This window comes from Bufo gargarizans, chromosome 5 (assembly GCF_014858855.1).
Source record: "Bufo gargarizans isolate SCDJY-AF-19 chromosome 5, ASM1485885v1, whole genome shotgun sequence".
In the NCBI taxonomy this organism is placed as follows: domain Eukaryota; kingdom Metazoa; phylum Chordata; class Amphibia; order Anura; family Bufonidae; genus Bufo; species Bufo gargarizans.
Window position 1 is genome coordinate 271,989,949 of NC_058084.1, and position 15,223 is coordinate 272,005,171.

Below are 15,223 nucleotides of genomic sequence, written 5' to 3' on the forward strand. Positions count from 1 at the left end.
GGCGATACCACATGTGTGACACTGTTTTGCAGCCTAGATGCGCAAAGGTGCCCAAATTCCTTTTAGGAGGGCATTTTTAGACATTTGGAGCCCAGACTTCTCACGCTTTAGGGCCCCTAAAAAGCCAGGGCAGTATAAATACCCCACATGTGACCCCACTTTGGAAAGAAGACACCCCAAGGTATTCAATGAGGGGCCTGGCGAGTTCATAGAAAAAAAATTTGGGGGCATAAGTTACCGGAAATTGATTATTTTTTTATTATTTTTTCTCCCACAGTCTCACTTTCTGCTAACTTGGGACAAAAAATTAAATCTTTCATGGACTCAATATGCCCCTCAGCGAATACCTTGGGGTGTCTTCTTTCCAAAATGGGGTCAGTTGTGGGGTGTTTGTACTGCCCTGGCATTTGAGGGTCTCCGCAATCATTACATGTATGGCCAGCATTAGGAGTTTCTGCTATTCTCCTTATATTGAGCATACAAGTAATGAGATTTTTTTTTTCGTTCAGCCTCTGGGCTGAAAGAAAAAAATGAACGGCACAGATTTCTTCATTCGCATCGATCAATGTGGATGAAAAAATCTCTGCCAAAAAAAGAAAGGAGGGGAAAGGCGTCTGCCAGGACATAGGAGCTCCGCCCAACATCCATACCCACTTAGCTCGTATGCCCTGGCAAACCAGATTTCTCCATTCACATCAATCGATGTGGATGAATAAATCATTGCCGGGATTTTTTATATATTTTTTTATATACAAAGTGTTTGCCAAAGCATAGGAACACTGCCTCCTCCTCAGCTCGTATGCCTTGGCAAACGTATCTTTTACTGCAGAGTAGAAATCTCGTCTTGCAGCGCCGCATACACCTACTTGCGTGTAGTCTGACAGCAGCGCAATGCTTCTGTCAGAATGCACATCAGTGCTGCAGCTGGTCGATCGGTTGGTCCACCTGGAAGGTAAAAAAAAAAAAAAAAAAGGAGGTGAAAGGAGAGGTTTGCAGCAGCTGTATGTGAATGGGTCCTAATAGCCCTGTGTGCCTGTCCTGGTGAGATGTGATCCCTATGCTAGGTGTACCTGTGTGTGGTACTTCCGGAAACACTCCCCTAAGCATAGGGCAGGGTGGTCAGGACAGAAATAGCGGGTGTCACGCCTTATTCCACTCCTGCTGCAGACACGACATCTTTTTCGGGGTGACGGTTGGGTTGAGGTACCGGCAACGACATTGGGGAAATGTCGCTCGTGTAGACGGCTAACTACACTGGTGGATGGGGCCACGGAACCTCCTGGGTACAGGAGGTTCTCGATGATCTCTTCCTGAAATTTGAGGAAGGATCCTGTTCTCCCAGCCTTACTGTAGAGAACAAAACTATTATACAGAGCCAATTGAATCAAATATACAGACACCTTCTTATACCAGCGTCTGGTTCTGCGGGACACTAAATACGGAGACAACATCTGGTCATTGAAGTCCACCCCTCCCATGTGAAGGTTATAGTCGTGGACTGAGAGGGGCTTTTCAATGACACGGGTTGCTCGCTCAATTTGTATTGTCGTGTCTGCGTGACTGGAGGAGAGCATGTAAACGTCACGCTTGTCTCTCCATTTCACCGCAAGCAGTTCTTCGTTACACAATGCAGCCCTCTGCCCCCTTGCAAGACGGGTGGTAACGAGCCGTTGGGGGAAGCCCGCGCGACTAGTTTGCACGGTGCCACAGGCGCCAATCTGTTCTAGAAACAAATGCCTAAAGAGGGCCACACTTGTGTAGAAATTGTCCACATAAAGATGGTACCCCTTGCCGAATTAGGGTGACACCAAGTCCCAGACTGTCTTCCCACTGCTCCCCAGGTAGTCAGGGCAACCGACCGGCTCCAGCGTCTGATCTTTTCCCTCATAGACACGAAATTTGTGGGTATAGCCTGAGGCCCTTTCACAGAGCTTATACAATTTGACCCCATACCGGGCGCGCTTGCTTGGGATGTATTGTTTGAAGCCAAGGTGCCCGGTAAAATGTATCAGGGACTCGTCTATGCAGCTGTTTTGCTCTGGGGTATACAAATCTGCAAATTTCTGGTTGAAATGGTCTATGAGGGGCCGAATTTTGTGGAGCCGGTCAAAAGCTGGGTGGCCTCTGGGACGGGAGGTGGTGTTGTCGCTAAAGTGCAGGAAACGCAGGATGGTCTCAAATAGTGTCCTGGACATGGCAGCAGAGAACATGGGCACGTGATGAATTGGGTTCGTGGACCAATATGACCGCAATTCATGCTTTTTAGTTAGACCCATGTTGAGGAGAAGGCCCAGAAAAGTTTTAATTTCGGAAACTTGGACTGGTTTCCACCGGAAAGGCTGGGCGTAAAAGCTTCCCAGGTTGGCGGTTATAAATTGTGTGGCATACCAATTTGTTTCGGCCACGACTAAGTCCAAGAGCTCCGCAGTAAAGAACAGCTCAAAAAATCCCAGGGCCGAACCGATCTGAGCTGTCTCAACCCGAACTCCAGACTGGGCGGTGAAAGGGGGAACTACAGGTGCAGCTGAAGTTGGGGACTGCCAATCAGGGTTTTGCTAGCACCTCAGGGATTCCAGTGGCTGCGACGGGGTCACTACTGCTCGTGCCACCGTACCAGCTTCAACTGCCATTCTGGTGCTCGCCACTTCACCAGGTTGTACAGCAGTGCTGGTACTAGGTCCAGGAAGGGCTGCGCTGCTGGTGTATGCCTCACCGCGTAATCCGACAGCACCAGCCCCACTCTGCTGCTCTTGAAGCGGATCCTGCGCAACCTGTGGTCTAGCGACGGGGACCTCAGCCTCCTCGTCCGAACTTTGGGTCAGAGAGCCACTGCTTTCTACAGGTTCGTATTCTGACCCGCTAGATTCATCAGTTGAGGGTTCCCATTCCTCATCCGACTGGGTCAGAAGCCTGTAGGCCTCTTCAGAAGAATACCCCCTGTTTGACATTTGGGCAACTAAATTTAGGGGTATTCCCTGAGACTACCCAAGAAAAAAAAACAAGCCTGTCTTACAAATGGGAGGCTAGCGAAGTACCGGAGGCCGCTGTGGTTGATTTTTTTTTATCGCCGAAGCGCGTGTAAAGTGAATGTGCAGTCACTGCGGTGGGGCGGGCGTGGGTGAACGCACGTGTGGGCGACCGATCAGGCCTGATCGGGCAAACACTGCGTTTTGGGTGGAGGGCGAACTAAAGTGACACTAATACTATTATAGATCTGACCGTGATCAGTTTTGATCACTTCCAGATACTATAAAAGTACAAATGCTGATTAGCGATATGCTAATCAGCGAATAAGGGACTGCGGTGCGGTGGGCTGGGCGCTAACTGATCCCTAAACTACCTAACCAAGGGGCCTAAGCTATCCTAAAACCTAACAGTCAATACCAGTGGAAAAAAAAAAGTGACAGTTTACACTGATCACTTTTTTCCTTTCACTAGTGATTGACAGGGGCGATCAAAGGGGTGATCAAAGGGTTAATTGGGGTGCAGGGGGTGATCTGGGGCTAGTGTGTGGTGTTTGGTGTACTCACTGTGAAGCCTGCTCCTCTGCTGGATCCAACTGACGAAAAAGGACCAGCAGAGGAGCAGGGCAGCCATATAACAGATCATATTTACTAATATGATCTGCTATATGGCTTCTGATTGGATTTTTTAAAATTCAGCAACCTGCCGGCCGCGATCATTGGCTGGCAGGTTGCTGACGAAATACTGCTTTAACTTTTGCCGGCCCGCAATGCGCATGCGCGGGCCGGCTCTGACCGAAATCTCGCGTCTCGCGAGATGACGCACGGATGCGTCCAGGAGGAGTAAATCAACCACCTTCCGGATGCATCCGTGCGTTAGGCGGTCCGGAGGTGGTTAAGGACCAGGCCATTTTTTGCAAATCTGACCAGTGTCACTTTAAGTGCTGATAACTTTAAAACAAAACTCTTTTACTTACCCAGGCCGTTCTGAGATTGTTTTTTTCCGTCACATATTGTACTTCATGACACTGCTAAAATTGGGTCAAAAAAGTTAATATTTTTTTTACATAAAAAAAGACCAAATTTACCAAAAATGTGCAAATTTCAAAGTTTCTCTACTTCTGTAATACATAGTAATACCCCCATAAATTGTGATGACTTTACATTCCCCATATGTCTACTTCATGTTTGTATCATTTTGGGAATTATATTTTATTTTTTGGGGATGTTGCATAGCTTAGAAGTTTAGAAGCAAATTTAGAAATTTTTCAGAAATTTTCCAAATCCCACTTTTTATGGACCAGTTCAGGAGCCAATTTTTTTCCTTATGTAGTGTTGCCTCCCAGTGGTAGCTGGGTATATACCCATGGTGCTGTGTCCCCCAATGCATTGGACGAGAGAGGGATTTTTACAGTAAGTGCTGGTCATCTAATACACTTTGTGCTTGTCATCTAATAACCCTGATTTCTAAACTACTAAGAGGTCAGAAACACTTATTTAAGCCACATTCTTATCAGAAAGGTAAGGGTTGAGCTATGATGACAGAGAGCAGATAAGGAGTCGGTCAGATTAGGCTACTTTCACACTAGCGTTCGGGGCTCCGCTTGTGAGTTCCGTTTGAAGGCTCTCACAAGCGGCCCCGAACGGATCCGTACAGCCCCAATGCATTCTGAGTGGATGCGGATCCGCTCAGAATGCATCAGTTTGGCACCGTTTGGCCTCCGCTCCGCTCAGCAGGCGGACACCTGAACGCTGCTTGCAGCGTTTTCGTGTCCGCCTGGCCGTGCGGAGCCAAACGGATCCGTCCAGACTTACAATGCAAGTCAATGGGGACGGATCCGTTTGACGTTGACACAATATGGTGCAATTTCAAACGGATCCGTCCCCCATTGACTTTCAATGCAAAGTCAGGAGTCCCCATCAGATCGGAGTTTTCTCCGATCCGATGGTATATTTTAACTTGAAGCGTCCCCAACACCATGGGAACGCCTCTATGTTAGAATATACCATCGGATTTGAGTTACATCGTAAACCTCAGATCCGACAGTATATTCTAACACAGAGGCGTTCCCATGGTGATGGGGACGCTTCATGTTAGAATATACTGAGAACTGTGTACAGACCCCCCCCCTCCTCCTGTAATTAACTTATTGGTGGCCAGTGCGGGCCCCCCTCCCTCCCCAGTATTAAATATTACCAGTGCGGCGGCCTCCCCCTCCCTCCCCAGTATTAAATATGACCAGTGCGGCCTCTCCCTCCCCACGTCCCCAGTATTAAATATTACCAGTGCGGCCCCCTCCCTCTATATTTATTGGTGGCCGGGCCAGTGCGGATTCCAAGTATTGTGAGCAGTGCGGCCTCCCCTCTCCCCCCCTAATTAAAATCCCCCCCCCCCTCCAGTAGGAGGAGCTCCCGGCCGGTCAGACATCGCAGCTCTTCAGGTAAGTATAATGCTTGTATTTATTGCCAAGTAACCATGGCAGCCAAGACTGCAATAGCGTCTTGGTTGCCATGGTAACCGATCGGAGCCCCAGCGATTTAAACTGGGACTCCGATCGGTACTCTCCGCTGCCACCAATGATGGGGGGGGGGGGGGGGTGATTTTAATTAGGGGGGGAGAGGGGAGGCCGCACTGCTCACAATACTTGGAATCCGCACTGGCCCGGCCACCAATAAATATAGAGGGAGGGGGCCGCAATGGTCATATTTAATACTGGGGAGGGAGGGGGAGGCCGCACTGGTCATATTTAATACTGGGGAGGGAGGGGGGGCCGCACTGGCCACCAATAAGTTAAATACAGGAGGGGGGGGGTCTGCCCCCTGCTGCCTGGCAGCATCTGCCAGGCAGCAGGGGGCAGTCGTGTACACAGTTCTCAGTATATTCTAACATGAAGCGTCCCCATCACCATGGGAACGCTTCTGTGTTAAGAATATACTGTCGGATCTGAGTTTTCCGAAGTGAAAAATCAGATCTGAAATAAACAGTTATGCAAACGGATCCGTTCTGAACGGATGCAAGCGTTTGCATTATAGGAGCGGATCCGTCTGTGCAGACACCAGACGGATCCGCTCCTAACGCAAGTGTGAAAGTAGCCTTAGCTGGCTGACAGAGCTGAGCGAAAATTCTGAACTCTTAGAGCATTTCAGCCCTGTGCAGAATAAAGGGTTCCATATTTGTAATAAAGACTCATTTAAAAAATGATTTTTAGCTCAAAATGAGTACAATGAAATAATAAAAATAAAATTGCCCCCAAAGGTGTACATGGCCTTTAAGTGTATAGAGGGCAGGGGCGGGCCCCAGCCCCCACCCTTGCTCCTGATGCCTCCTGTGCCAGCCCCTCTGTTTCTTGATTGATAGGGCCAGACAAGTATAAATATATTTTACAGATCTATACCTGTGTGTGTATATGTGTGTATGTGTATGTGTGTATGTGTATATATATATATATATATATATATATATATATATATATATATATATCTATCTCTATATATCTATCTCTATATCTATTCCAATAAGAAAGACTTTAATCAGTGACAAGCTTGTCAACCGCTGTAATGTGTAATCTTGACTCAACTCCTAGACTGGTTTATATGGAAAAAAAAATTTGGAATTCAGATTAAGGTTATGCTATAAATTGACTTCTTGTGGGTTTAGTTACCATTCTTTTCTTTTTCAATTTTTTTTCTCTTAGGTGATTTTGCAATCCTGTTAAATGCTGGTATGACAGTAAGGCAAGCAGTTTTATACAACGCACTGTCTGCCATGTTTGCATACCTGGGTATGATCACTGGCATTCTCATAGGCCACTATGCAGAAAATGTTTCAATGTGGATCTTTGCACTTACAGCTGGGCTATTCATGTATGTCGCTTTTGTTGACATGGTAAGTACCTATGATATAAAAAAATAAAATAATCAAGAATGTATCTTAAAGAGGACCAGTCACCAGGAATTTAAGTAGAGTCTACAGGCAGCATGTTATAGAGCAGGAGGATGTGAGCAGATTGATGTATAGTTTTGTGGGAAAAGATTCTATAAGACTTTTAAATTGTGCATTTTTAGATCTCTGCTCTTTCAGAGCCTAAAGGGGTTTTCCAGGATTTTAATATTGATGATGGGTCATCTATAGGGATGAGTGGGTTACATTATTGCCCCTTTATGGTATGAGCACTACAGTGGAAGAATAAAGATATCCTTGTTTTCATCCTATGTTTTTGTGACTGTTGCACAAAAGTTTGTGGTTGCTTTTATATGTGTAGTTTAGTAGCATCAAGAGATTTGAAATACAGTTGCAAGAAAAAGTATGTGAACCCTTTGGAATCATATGGATTTCTGCACAAATTGGTCATAAAATGTAATCTGATCTTCATCTAAGTCACAACAATAGGCAATCAGTCTGCTTAAACTAATAACACACAAATAATTAAATGTTACCATGTTTTTATTGATCACACCATGTAAACATTCACAGTGTAGGTAAAAAAAAAAGTGTGTGCACAACGGTCAGGGGTAATTCTTGACCATTCCTCTTTACAGAACTGTTTCAGTTCAGCAATATTCTTGGGATGTCTGGTGTGAATCGCTTTCTTGAGGTCATGTCACAGAATCTCAATCAGGTTGAGGTCAGGACTCTGACTGGGCCACTCTAGAAGGCGTATTTTCTTCTGTTTAAGCCATTCTGTTGTTGATTTACTTCTATGCTTTGGGTAGTTGTCCTGTTGCAACAGCCATCTTCTGTTGAGCTTCAGCTGGTGGACAGATGGCCTTAAGTTCTCCTGCAAAATGTCTTGATAAACTTGGGAATTCAGTTTTCCTTCGATAATGGCAATCCGTCCAGGCCCTGACGCAACAAAGCAGCCCCAAACCATGATGCCCCCACCACCATACTTCACAGTTGGGATGAGGTTTTGATGTTGGTGTGCTGTGCCTCCTTTTTCTCCACACAGTGTTGTGTGTTTCTTCTAAACAACTCAACTTTGGTTTCATCTGTCCACAGAATATTTTGCCAGTACTGCTGTGGAACATCCAGGTGCTCTTGTGCAAACTGTAATCGTGCAGCAATGTTTTTTTGGACAGCAGTGGCTTCCTCTATGGTATCCCCCCATGAATTTAATTCTTGTTTTACGTATCGTAGATTCGCTAACAGGGATGTTGGCATCTGCCAGAGACCTTTGTCACTCTTTAGCTGACACTCTAGGATTCTTCTTCACCTCATTGAGCAGTCTGCGCTGTGCTCTTGCACTCATATTTACAGGACAGGCCACTCTTAGGAAGAGTAGCAGCAGAGCTGAACTTTCTCAGTTTATAGACAATTTACAGCTTTATGCAAATCAACAATTCTTAATCTTGGGCCTTCTGAGAGCTTTTTTGTGCGAGGCATCATTCACATCAGGCAATGCTTCTTGTGAAAAGCAAACCCAGAACTGGTGTGTGTGTGTTTTTTTTTTTTTTTTTTTTTTTTTATAGGGCAGCTGTAAGCAACACCTCCAATCTCATCTCATTGATTTGGGCTCCAGTTTGCTGACGCCTCACTCCAATTAGCTCTTGATGTCATTAGTCTAGGGGTTTGCATACTTTTTCCAGCTGCACTGTGAATGTTTACATGGTGTGTTCAATAAAAACATGGTGACATTTAATTCTTTGTGTGTTATTAGTTTAAGCAGACTGTGAGTGTCTCTATTGTTGTGACTTAGATGAAGATCAGAACACATTTTATGACCAATTTGTGCAGAAATCCATATCATTCCAAAGGGTTCACATATTTTTTCTTGCAACTGTACATGCAAGTGTATCCGTTTGTGTTCCAAGTGTTGCTTGATCAAATTTCAGCAGGTCTCATATGGAGTTGCTTGAATACTTAGTAAATGGTGGGACCTGCTTTAGTCAGGACAGTAGAATGAAAAGCATCTAATTTTCCTCTTTTACCCAGAGATAATCTGACATGCTAACAATTTTATTGTTTCCTTAGGTACCAGAAATGTTGCACAATGATGCCAGTGATCACGGCTGCAGTCGCTGGGGTTATTTTCTGTTACAGAATGCTGGAATTATTTTAGGTTTTTTCATTATGTTGGGCATTTCTATATTGGAACATAAAAATGCCTTCACAGTTAACCTATAACGTTAGGTTACTTTGGCCATGTTTGTCCTTGTGTTGTAGACTAACTTATGTATTTCGGTTTTTATTTAATTTTTATTTTTTTATGTTGCGAGCGTGTGTATTTTATATCAATTCTACAAAACAATAGCACTTAGTGAAGTCACCGGTAATGTAGTAAACTGCCTTAAAACGAAGGACACTTGTGCCAAACCAGAGCTGGTCTTTTTTTATTTTGTATGTATTTAATGAACTTGTCTGTTTTTTCTCCTGTCTGGTAGATCTTATTTATAGATGTCAATGTTCTTCCTGTGTTTCAAAAAAACTCAAGACAATGCCAAATTAGTTGTATAGCCTGGTGGCAATATTAAAATAAAATCAGAGTGAAAATGCAAACATAGACCTGCAAGAAAACAAGAACCTGTAATTGTATGATCTGCATGGTGTCCTGCATATTTCAACTCCTCCTTCCATGCAAAGACCATGAGCACTTCTACTTATTTACACAAGTCAATGCTGGAGCTCACTATTAAAGTCTATGAACGATATTAACTGTGGCTGATTTCAGTTTGTCGGTGGCTGCACTCACACATTCACACTGTAGGCAGTGTGGTACTTTTTCTAATTTAGCTTTTCTTTTATTTTTTTGCTTGATATAAAGCCAGTCTGCATTTATGAATTTGTATTGACAAATTATATTCGTTTTAGTTCAGTGTCTAGTTTTGATATGTTAATTTAATAGATAGAAGGGGCCTGAGGTAGCAGAGAATTTAAAGCTCTTATCCCCCTAAAAAATAACTTGACAAGAACGAGACCGTGTAACCTGCCCCTGCATAAGTCAACTTCACAGAAAATGCATTGAAGGTTCTCATTTAAAAAAAATAGTTCAGCTGCCCTGTGCTTCACCATGTTTAACACAGAGGGTAAAAAGTTATGAGGGAAAAAAGTACCTGTTAATCACGAGCAACCGATAGTTATCCATGCAGAAGGCAAGAACAAAGATCCATTTGCCAAATCTCCAAGGGAAAGAGCGATGTGGTGGTAAGCAAACCTATAAGAAGTTGACCACTCTGTCCTGATCAAAAAGTGAGTAGGACACTGCTCCAGTTGAAGGGGTTCTGCACTTTGTTTAAACTGATGATCTATCCTCTGGATAGATCATCAGCATCTGATCTGCAGGGGTCCGACACCCGGGACCCCCGCAGCTGTTTGAGAAGGCAGCGGTGCTCCAGGAGCGCTGCGGCTTTCTCACCATTTACCGCTGGTCCAATGATGTCACGACTAGTATCAAATTGCCTGGGCGCCAGCTTAGCCGCGCCAGGCCAGTTAATACTAGTCGTGACGTCAGAGAGCCAGTGGTAAACGGTGAGAAGGCCGTGGCGCTGCTGGAGCACCGCTGCCTTCTCAAACAGCTGCGGGGGTCCCGGGTGTTGGACCCCTGCCGATCAGATGCTGATTATCTATCCAGAGGATAGATCATCAGTTTAAACAAACTGCAGAACCCCCTTAAAGAGGACCTTTCACCAGAAAAAAGTATCTAAACTGACTATACAGACGTGTAGAGCGGCGCCCAGGGATCCTCCTGCACTTACTGTTATCCCTGGGCGCCGCTCCGTTCTCTGGTTATAGCCTCCGGTATGTTCATAGTTAGGCTCCACCCAGGGGAACCTGCCGGCGTCTTTCTCCTATGCTGTAGCGCTGGCCAATCGCAGCGCTCAGCTCATAGCCTGGCTATGAGATGAGCTCCTGATCTCTGCTGTAGAAAGGCGTATTGGGGGTCACTAGGGGGTTGAAAAATGCATGTTCTGGCTGGGGATATGGTTTAGTTATATTCACACCTCCCCAAGCACTCAGGTGCTGTGCTGTAAAGCAGCATTTTGCTCAGAGCTGGTGGGCTTGTCCTCATACAGTCTACAAGTAGACTTCCCTTCACAAACTTGTAACCAACCTAAGGAGAGCAGAGGGAAACTTCCAAGCACATAACTAAACTGCATATCTTCCCTGCAGTGCCTTTCAAAGGTATGGTCAGTTCGAGTAATCATCCCTCTTCTGATGTGTGTGAGGCTGGGGGCACAATAATATACCTTAGGCCTCATGCACATGACCGTTGTGTTTTGCGCTCTGCAAAACATGGATGGCGTCTGTGTGCGTTCCACAATTTGCGTACTGGCACGGACAGCCTTTAATATAACTGCTTATTCTTGTCTGTAAAGCGTGGACAAGAATAGGAAAGGTTATATATTTTTTTTTTTTTGTGTGACCACGGAACAGAGAAGTGGATGCGGACAGCACACTGAGTGCTGTCCGCATCTTTTGCGACCCCCGTTGAAGTTAATGGGTCCGCATCTGAGCCGCCAAAATGGCGGCTTGGATGCGGACCAAAACAGAGTCCGTGTGCATGAGTCCTGGCATTCTAAATATCAGGGATCAGTTGAATTCTTCTCTCCAGTGTCTGAGATGGTTAGGTGTTAACAGCCTTCCAGCCCTGAGCTCAGCATGAAGGAGGGGCCCCTACACATAAGCAGAACCTCACTCAGTGAAGAAAGAGATACCCTCTTCAGTCCATCTAGCTCCCCCTCTCCTGCTAAGGAGAGGATTCACTTAGTAACAATGAGTGGACAGCAAGATTGGTAGAAGGGAGACCACTAGTGGCAGGGATTTCAAAAAGTTTTTTTAGGGTGAATGACATAAAAATTGTTAGTAATTTGCACATTTGTTCAAGTTCACCTGAAGTGACTATTGAGAATAAGTCGTTTGAAAATTTAGTGTCCATTTGATAAAGGGGATTTGTTGATTTAAAGGGTAGAACTTTTCAAGCAGAGCTGTTCAGGAGATGTTCTTTGCTTTAGCAATTTATGGGGGTTAAAGATGAGCAAATCAATTTGTAAGAATCAATTAATCTCCTCAACCAGAGTTCTATCCCTGCAAGGGGTTGTCCCCGCAGCTGAAGTCTCTCCTGCTGCCTCTTGTTGGAGAGGGCCTGACATCTTGTCCAGAAAATCTTGTTCCTGTGCCACTGCTCCAAATAGCCGTGCAAGAACAGAGACTGTGCATGTGGCACTACACTTCTGGGAACAGTAGCAGAGACTCGGCAAGATTTTTAAGTGCAGGGCTTTGTCTGGACTGATCAGTCACGTGGCAGTGTCTTCAGCTGCATGGACATCTCTTGCAGGTGTGGAACTTTGGTTAGTGAGATGGATCGTTTCGCACATCACTAGTGGGGGTTTCAGCAGCTGGACCCGAATCTATAAAAACTGCCATGTCAAATGATTTTAATATGACAGGTACTCAATCATTTAGTTCCCTTTCTGTTCCAGTTCAGTTATGCCTTTTGTTGTGGTCTGAAAATGGATTTTATACTATGCTAAATTTCTTTAACTAGTTTAAAGAGTAACGGTTATATAATGTTTTTAAAAAATGAATGGTAAAGATGACTACAAGAAACTTTGTATATCTTTATTAGAGAAAGGTGCTTCCTTCTCCTCTTATCAGACTCTTCTCTTGACTAACTCACTTCAGTGCTCAAATCTGGGTATGGACTGTCTGCTCTCTAAAGTATCAGATTACATAGAGGTCTATGGAGTGGGGAGGAAGAGAAGGGAGGAGTTGCTGTCACTCTTATGTACATGCTGACTGCTTAATTCTGCTATGTAATGTCCACCTTTTGTGCTATGGACAGTTAGGGAGCAGGACCCCCTGTTTCCTGTGTATGGGAGACATGATTCCAGCTAGTCACCGCTCACTAGCTCAGAAAAAAAATAGAATTAAAGACAGATTGTAGAGTTGAAAACTGCTAAAAGAAATACTAGATACAAGTCATAATGGGCAAAAATAGTGGTAATCCCCATATACACACAGCAGCTTATTCTAAAAATTACCTGAAATGACACTTTCACTTTAAATAGTAAAACCTTTTTTTTTTTAACCTTTTTTTTGTGAGTTACAGAAAAAAAAAACATTTTTGCAGGAACAACCACATCTCTGCTTTTTGTACCTTCATGGATAATAACTTGGAGGACTAAGGGGTTAACATTAACTGTACTCGAATCTGAGCTTTTCACTGTGGATATCACTTACTATTGATGCTGTTATAGCACTTGTTTGGACCAGGCGATAAACGGATGTTTCACGTATGTTGTCACATTTATAAATCCTATAGTTACATTAGTTTATGGGTTCTATTCTGCTACACATTAGTATGTATATATAATATTGTGTGTATTTACATTAATTACTTTGGCGTTTCTGGCCTTTGCATTCAGGTTGCTTTTTAGTTCACCGCAGGGCTATGCATCGTGGGTATACGTCAGAATGGAAAACTGTAATAAAACGTATACTGCAACGAGTACAGTGACTTTATTGGGTTATATGAAGTTCAAAGCCTTCATGTTTGGACTCCATTTGATCTATTTACTGATCCTTTCTGGCATTTTTGCCAGACAGAATATAATGATAGATTGCTTTAATCAGTGCAGTAAATAAAAACCCGAAATGTTAAAGCAAGTCAAATGGAGACCCAAGATGAATCCTTTGAACTCTGTTTGACCTTCTAAAGTCAGTGTATTCAGTTGTTTCCCCCAATGTAAAACCCCGAGGAGGCCTAAACCACTAATGTGACTGCGGAAGTGTCTAAATATTTCCGATGTAAACATTCCTGATTCTCCCACTGGTGCTACTACCTCTCTAAGTGCTCTTTCAGATGAGCGTATGCAGTCTGGATATCACACTCCGTGTATGAGCGTGATCCTCCGTTATAGACACTGCTCGTCTTGCAGGAGCGCACAGCATTATACTGATTTATAATGCTATGTGCCTCTGCAGGGTCATACTGAAATAATGCTGTCACTATGATTCTGTAGCAATAAGGTCATGCAGAGACACATAGCATTTTAAATCCGTATAATGCCATGCGCTCCTGCAAAACGAGTAATGTCCAGACCGGAGGATCACGTTCACACACGGAGCATGATTTCCGGACTACACTCGCTCATGTGAAACGGCCCTAAGGTAGTGCTGCAACAACCACTGTGGCACTGCTCAGCCGCAGATCAAGTCTCAAATGACCAGAAGCAAAAAGTGAACCAAGCATTATGCAGCTTGTCTAGAATAAACCTTTGCTCCCACAGAAAAGACTCCAGAATAGTAAAAGTGGGTGTTGCTAACCTGCGTAAGTATTGATAAGATGCCCAAGAGTGGCTGATGGTTGCAACCCGTAAGGTTCTTGATCCTGTTAGAAGCAGATCTGTAGCCATAGCCTAATCAGTTTTAGCTTTTTGATTCCCGATTTTATCTTACGTAAACCAGTTCAAATATACATGTTTCAGATAGTTCTAGAAATGTGTGTTCTAGCCAATATCATTATAAAAATCACTCATCACAGTCTTCTCCATTTTTCTGTGCATTGAAATGTTTTGCAACAGATTATTCAAACTGAAAGCTCTTGTTTAGAATTTTTCTTTTACCCCAGAACCAGAACCATGTTTGCACATGGTGTGTCTGCTCATTAATGTCATCCTCATCCACTTGAATAGGGATGAGCTTTAATGCCAAATACAATCCATGGACAGACATGGTGCTGTTTTAGGAAGAAATCAAGCAGTTTGTTCTAATCCTGAACATCACTTAAAAAAAAAGTCATATTTGTGAAAGTACCTTATCTGATTGCATCCTATTGCTTAATTTGCACAGCCCAGTTGTTGGAAAGATTATTGGGAACTGACATTACTATGAATGCTCATTCCCAGTAATTGGCCCATGTGAATGTGCTGCTGAACCCTATGATGAACGAGTAAAATGTTTGTTCATAGAGTGAAATTCTTCCAGTATGATCCAGAAACATTGAATCTGTAGGAGGACGAGCAATGGCAGTAGTAATCACTGGTCCCCATACAATGGAGGTTATTGCTGCATGTAAATGCAGCGTTCACCTCCTCTGACAAGCAGGCAGTCATCGGGAACAAACTTCCTTGCCAATAATTGACTGCCAGGCTGGGCCATGTAAATCTAGCATCATTTACTGAATGTAGATGAGTTGGTTTACTGCAAACAAATGGAAGGTTGTGACATCACACGTTAGCTGCTGCTCGGTGTTGTATGAATGTTTTATGCGTAACATGCAGCTTTCTTATTTTTCATTCAAAATGCTGTATTTGTAGATAAA

General features: G+C 43.9%; 1 protein-coding gene across 1 annotated transcript in view; it reads left to right on the forward strand.

The window, feature by feature from the left end:
- The window catches only part of SLC39A6 (solute carrier family 39 member 6), a 55,475-nt gene extending 45,864 nt beyond the window's left edge, over positions 1–9,611 (forward strand). The window contains exons 8-9 of the mRNA XM_044293405.1: positions 6,659–6,849; positions 8,935–9,611. Of these exons, the coding sequence (XP_044149340.1) occupies positions 6,659–6,849; positions 8,935–9,087 (344 nt within the window). The 3' untranslated portion in view covers positions 9,088–9,611. The remainder of the gene's footprint in view (positions 1–6,658; positions 6,850–8,934) is intronic.
- The last annotated feature ends 5,612 nt before the right edge of the window (positions 9,612–15,223 follow it).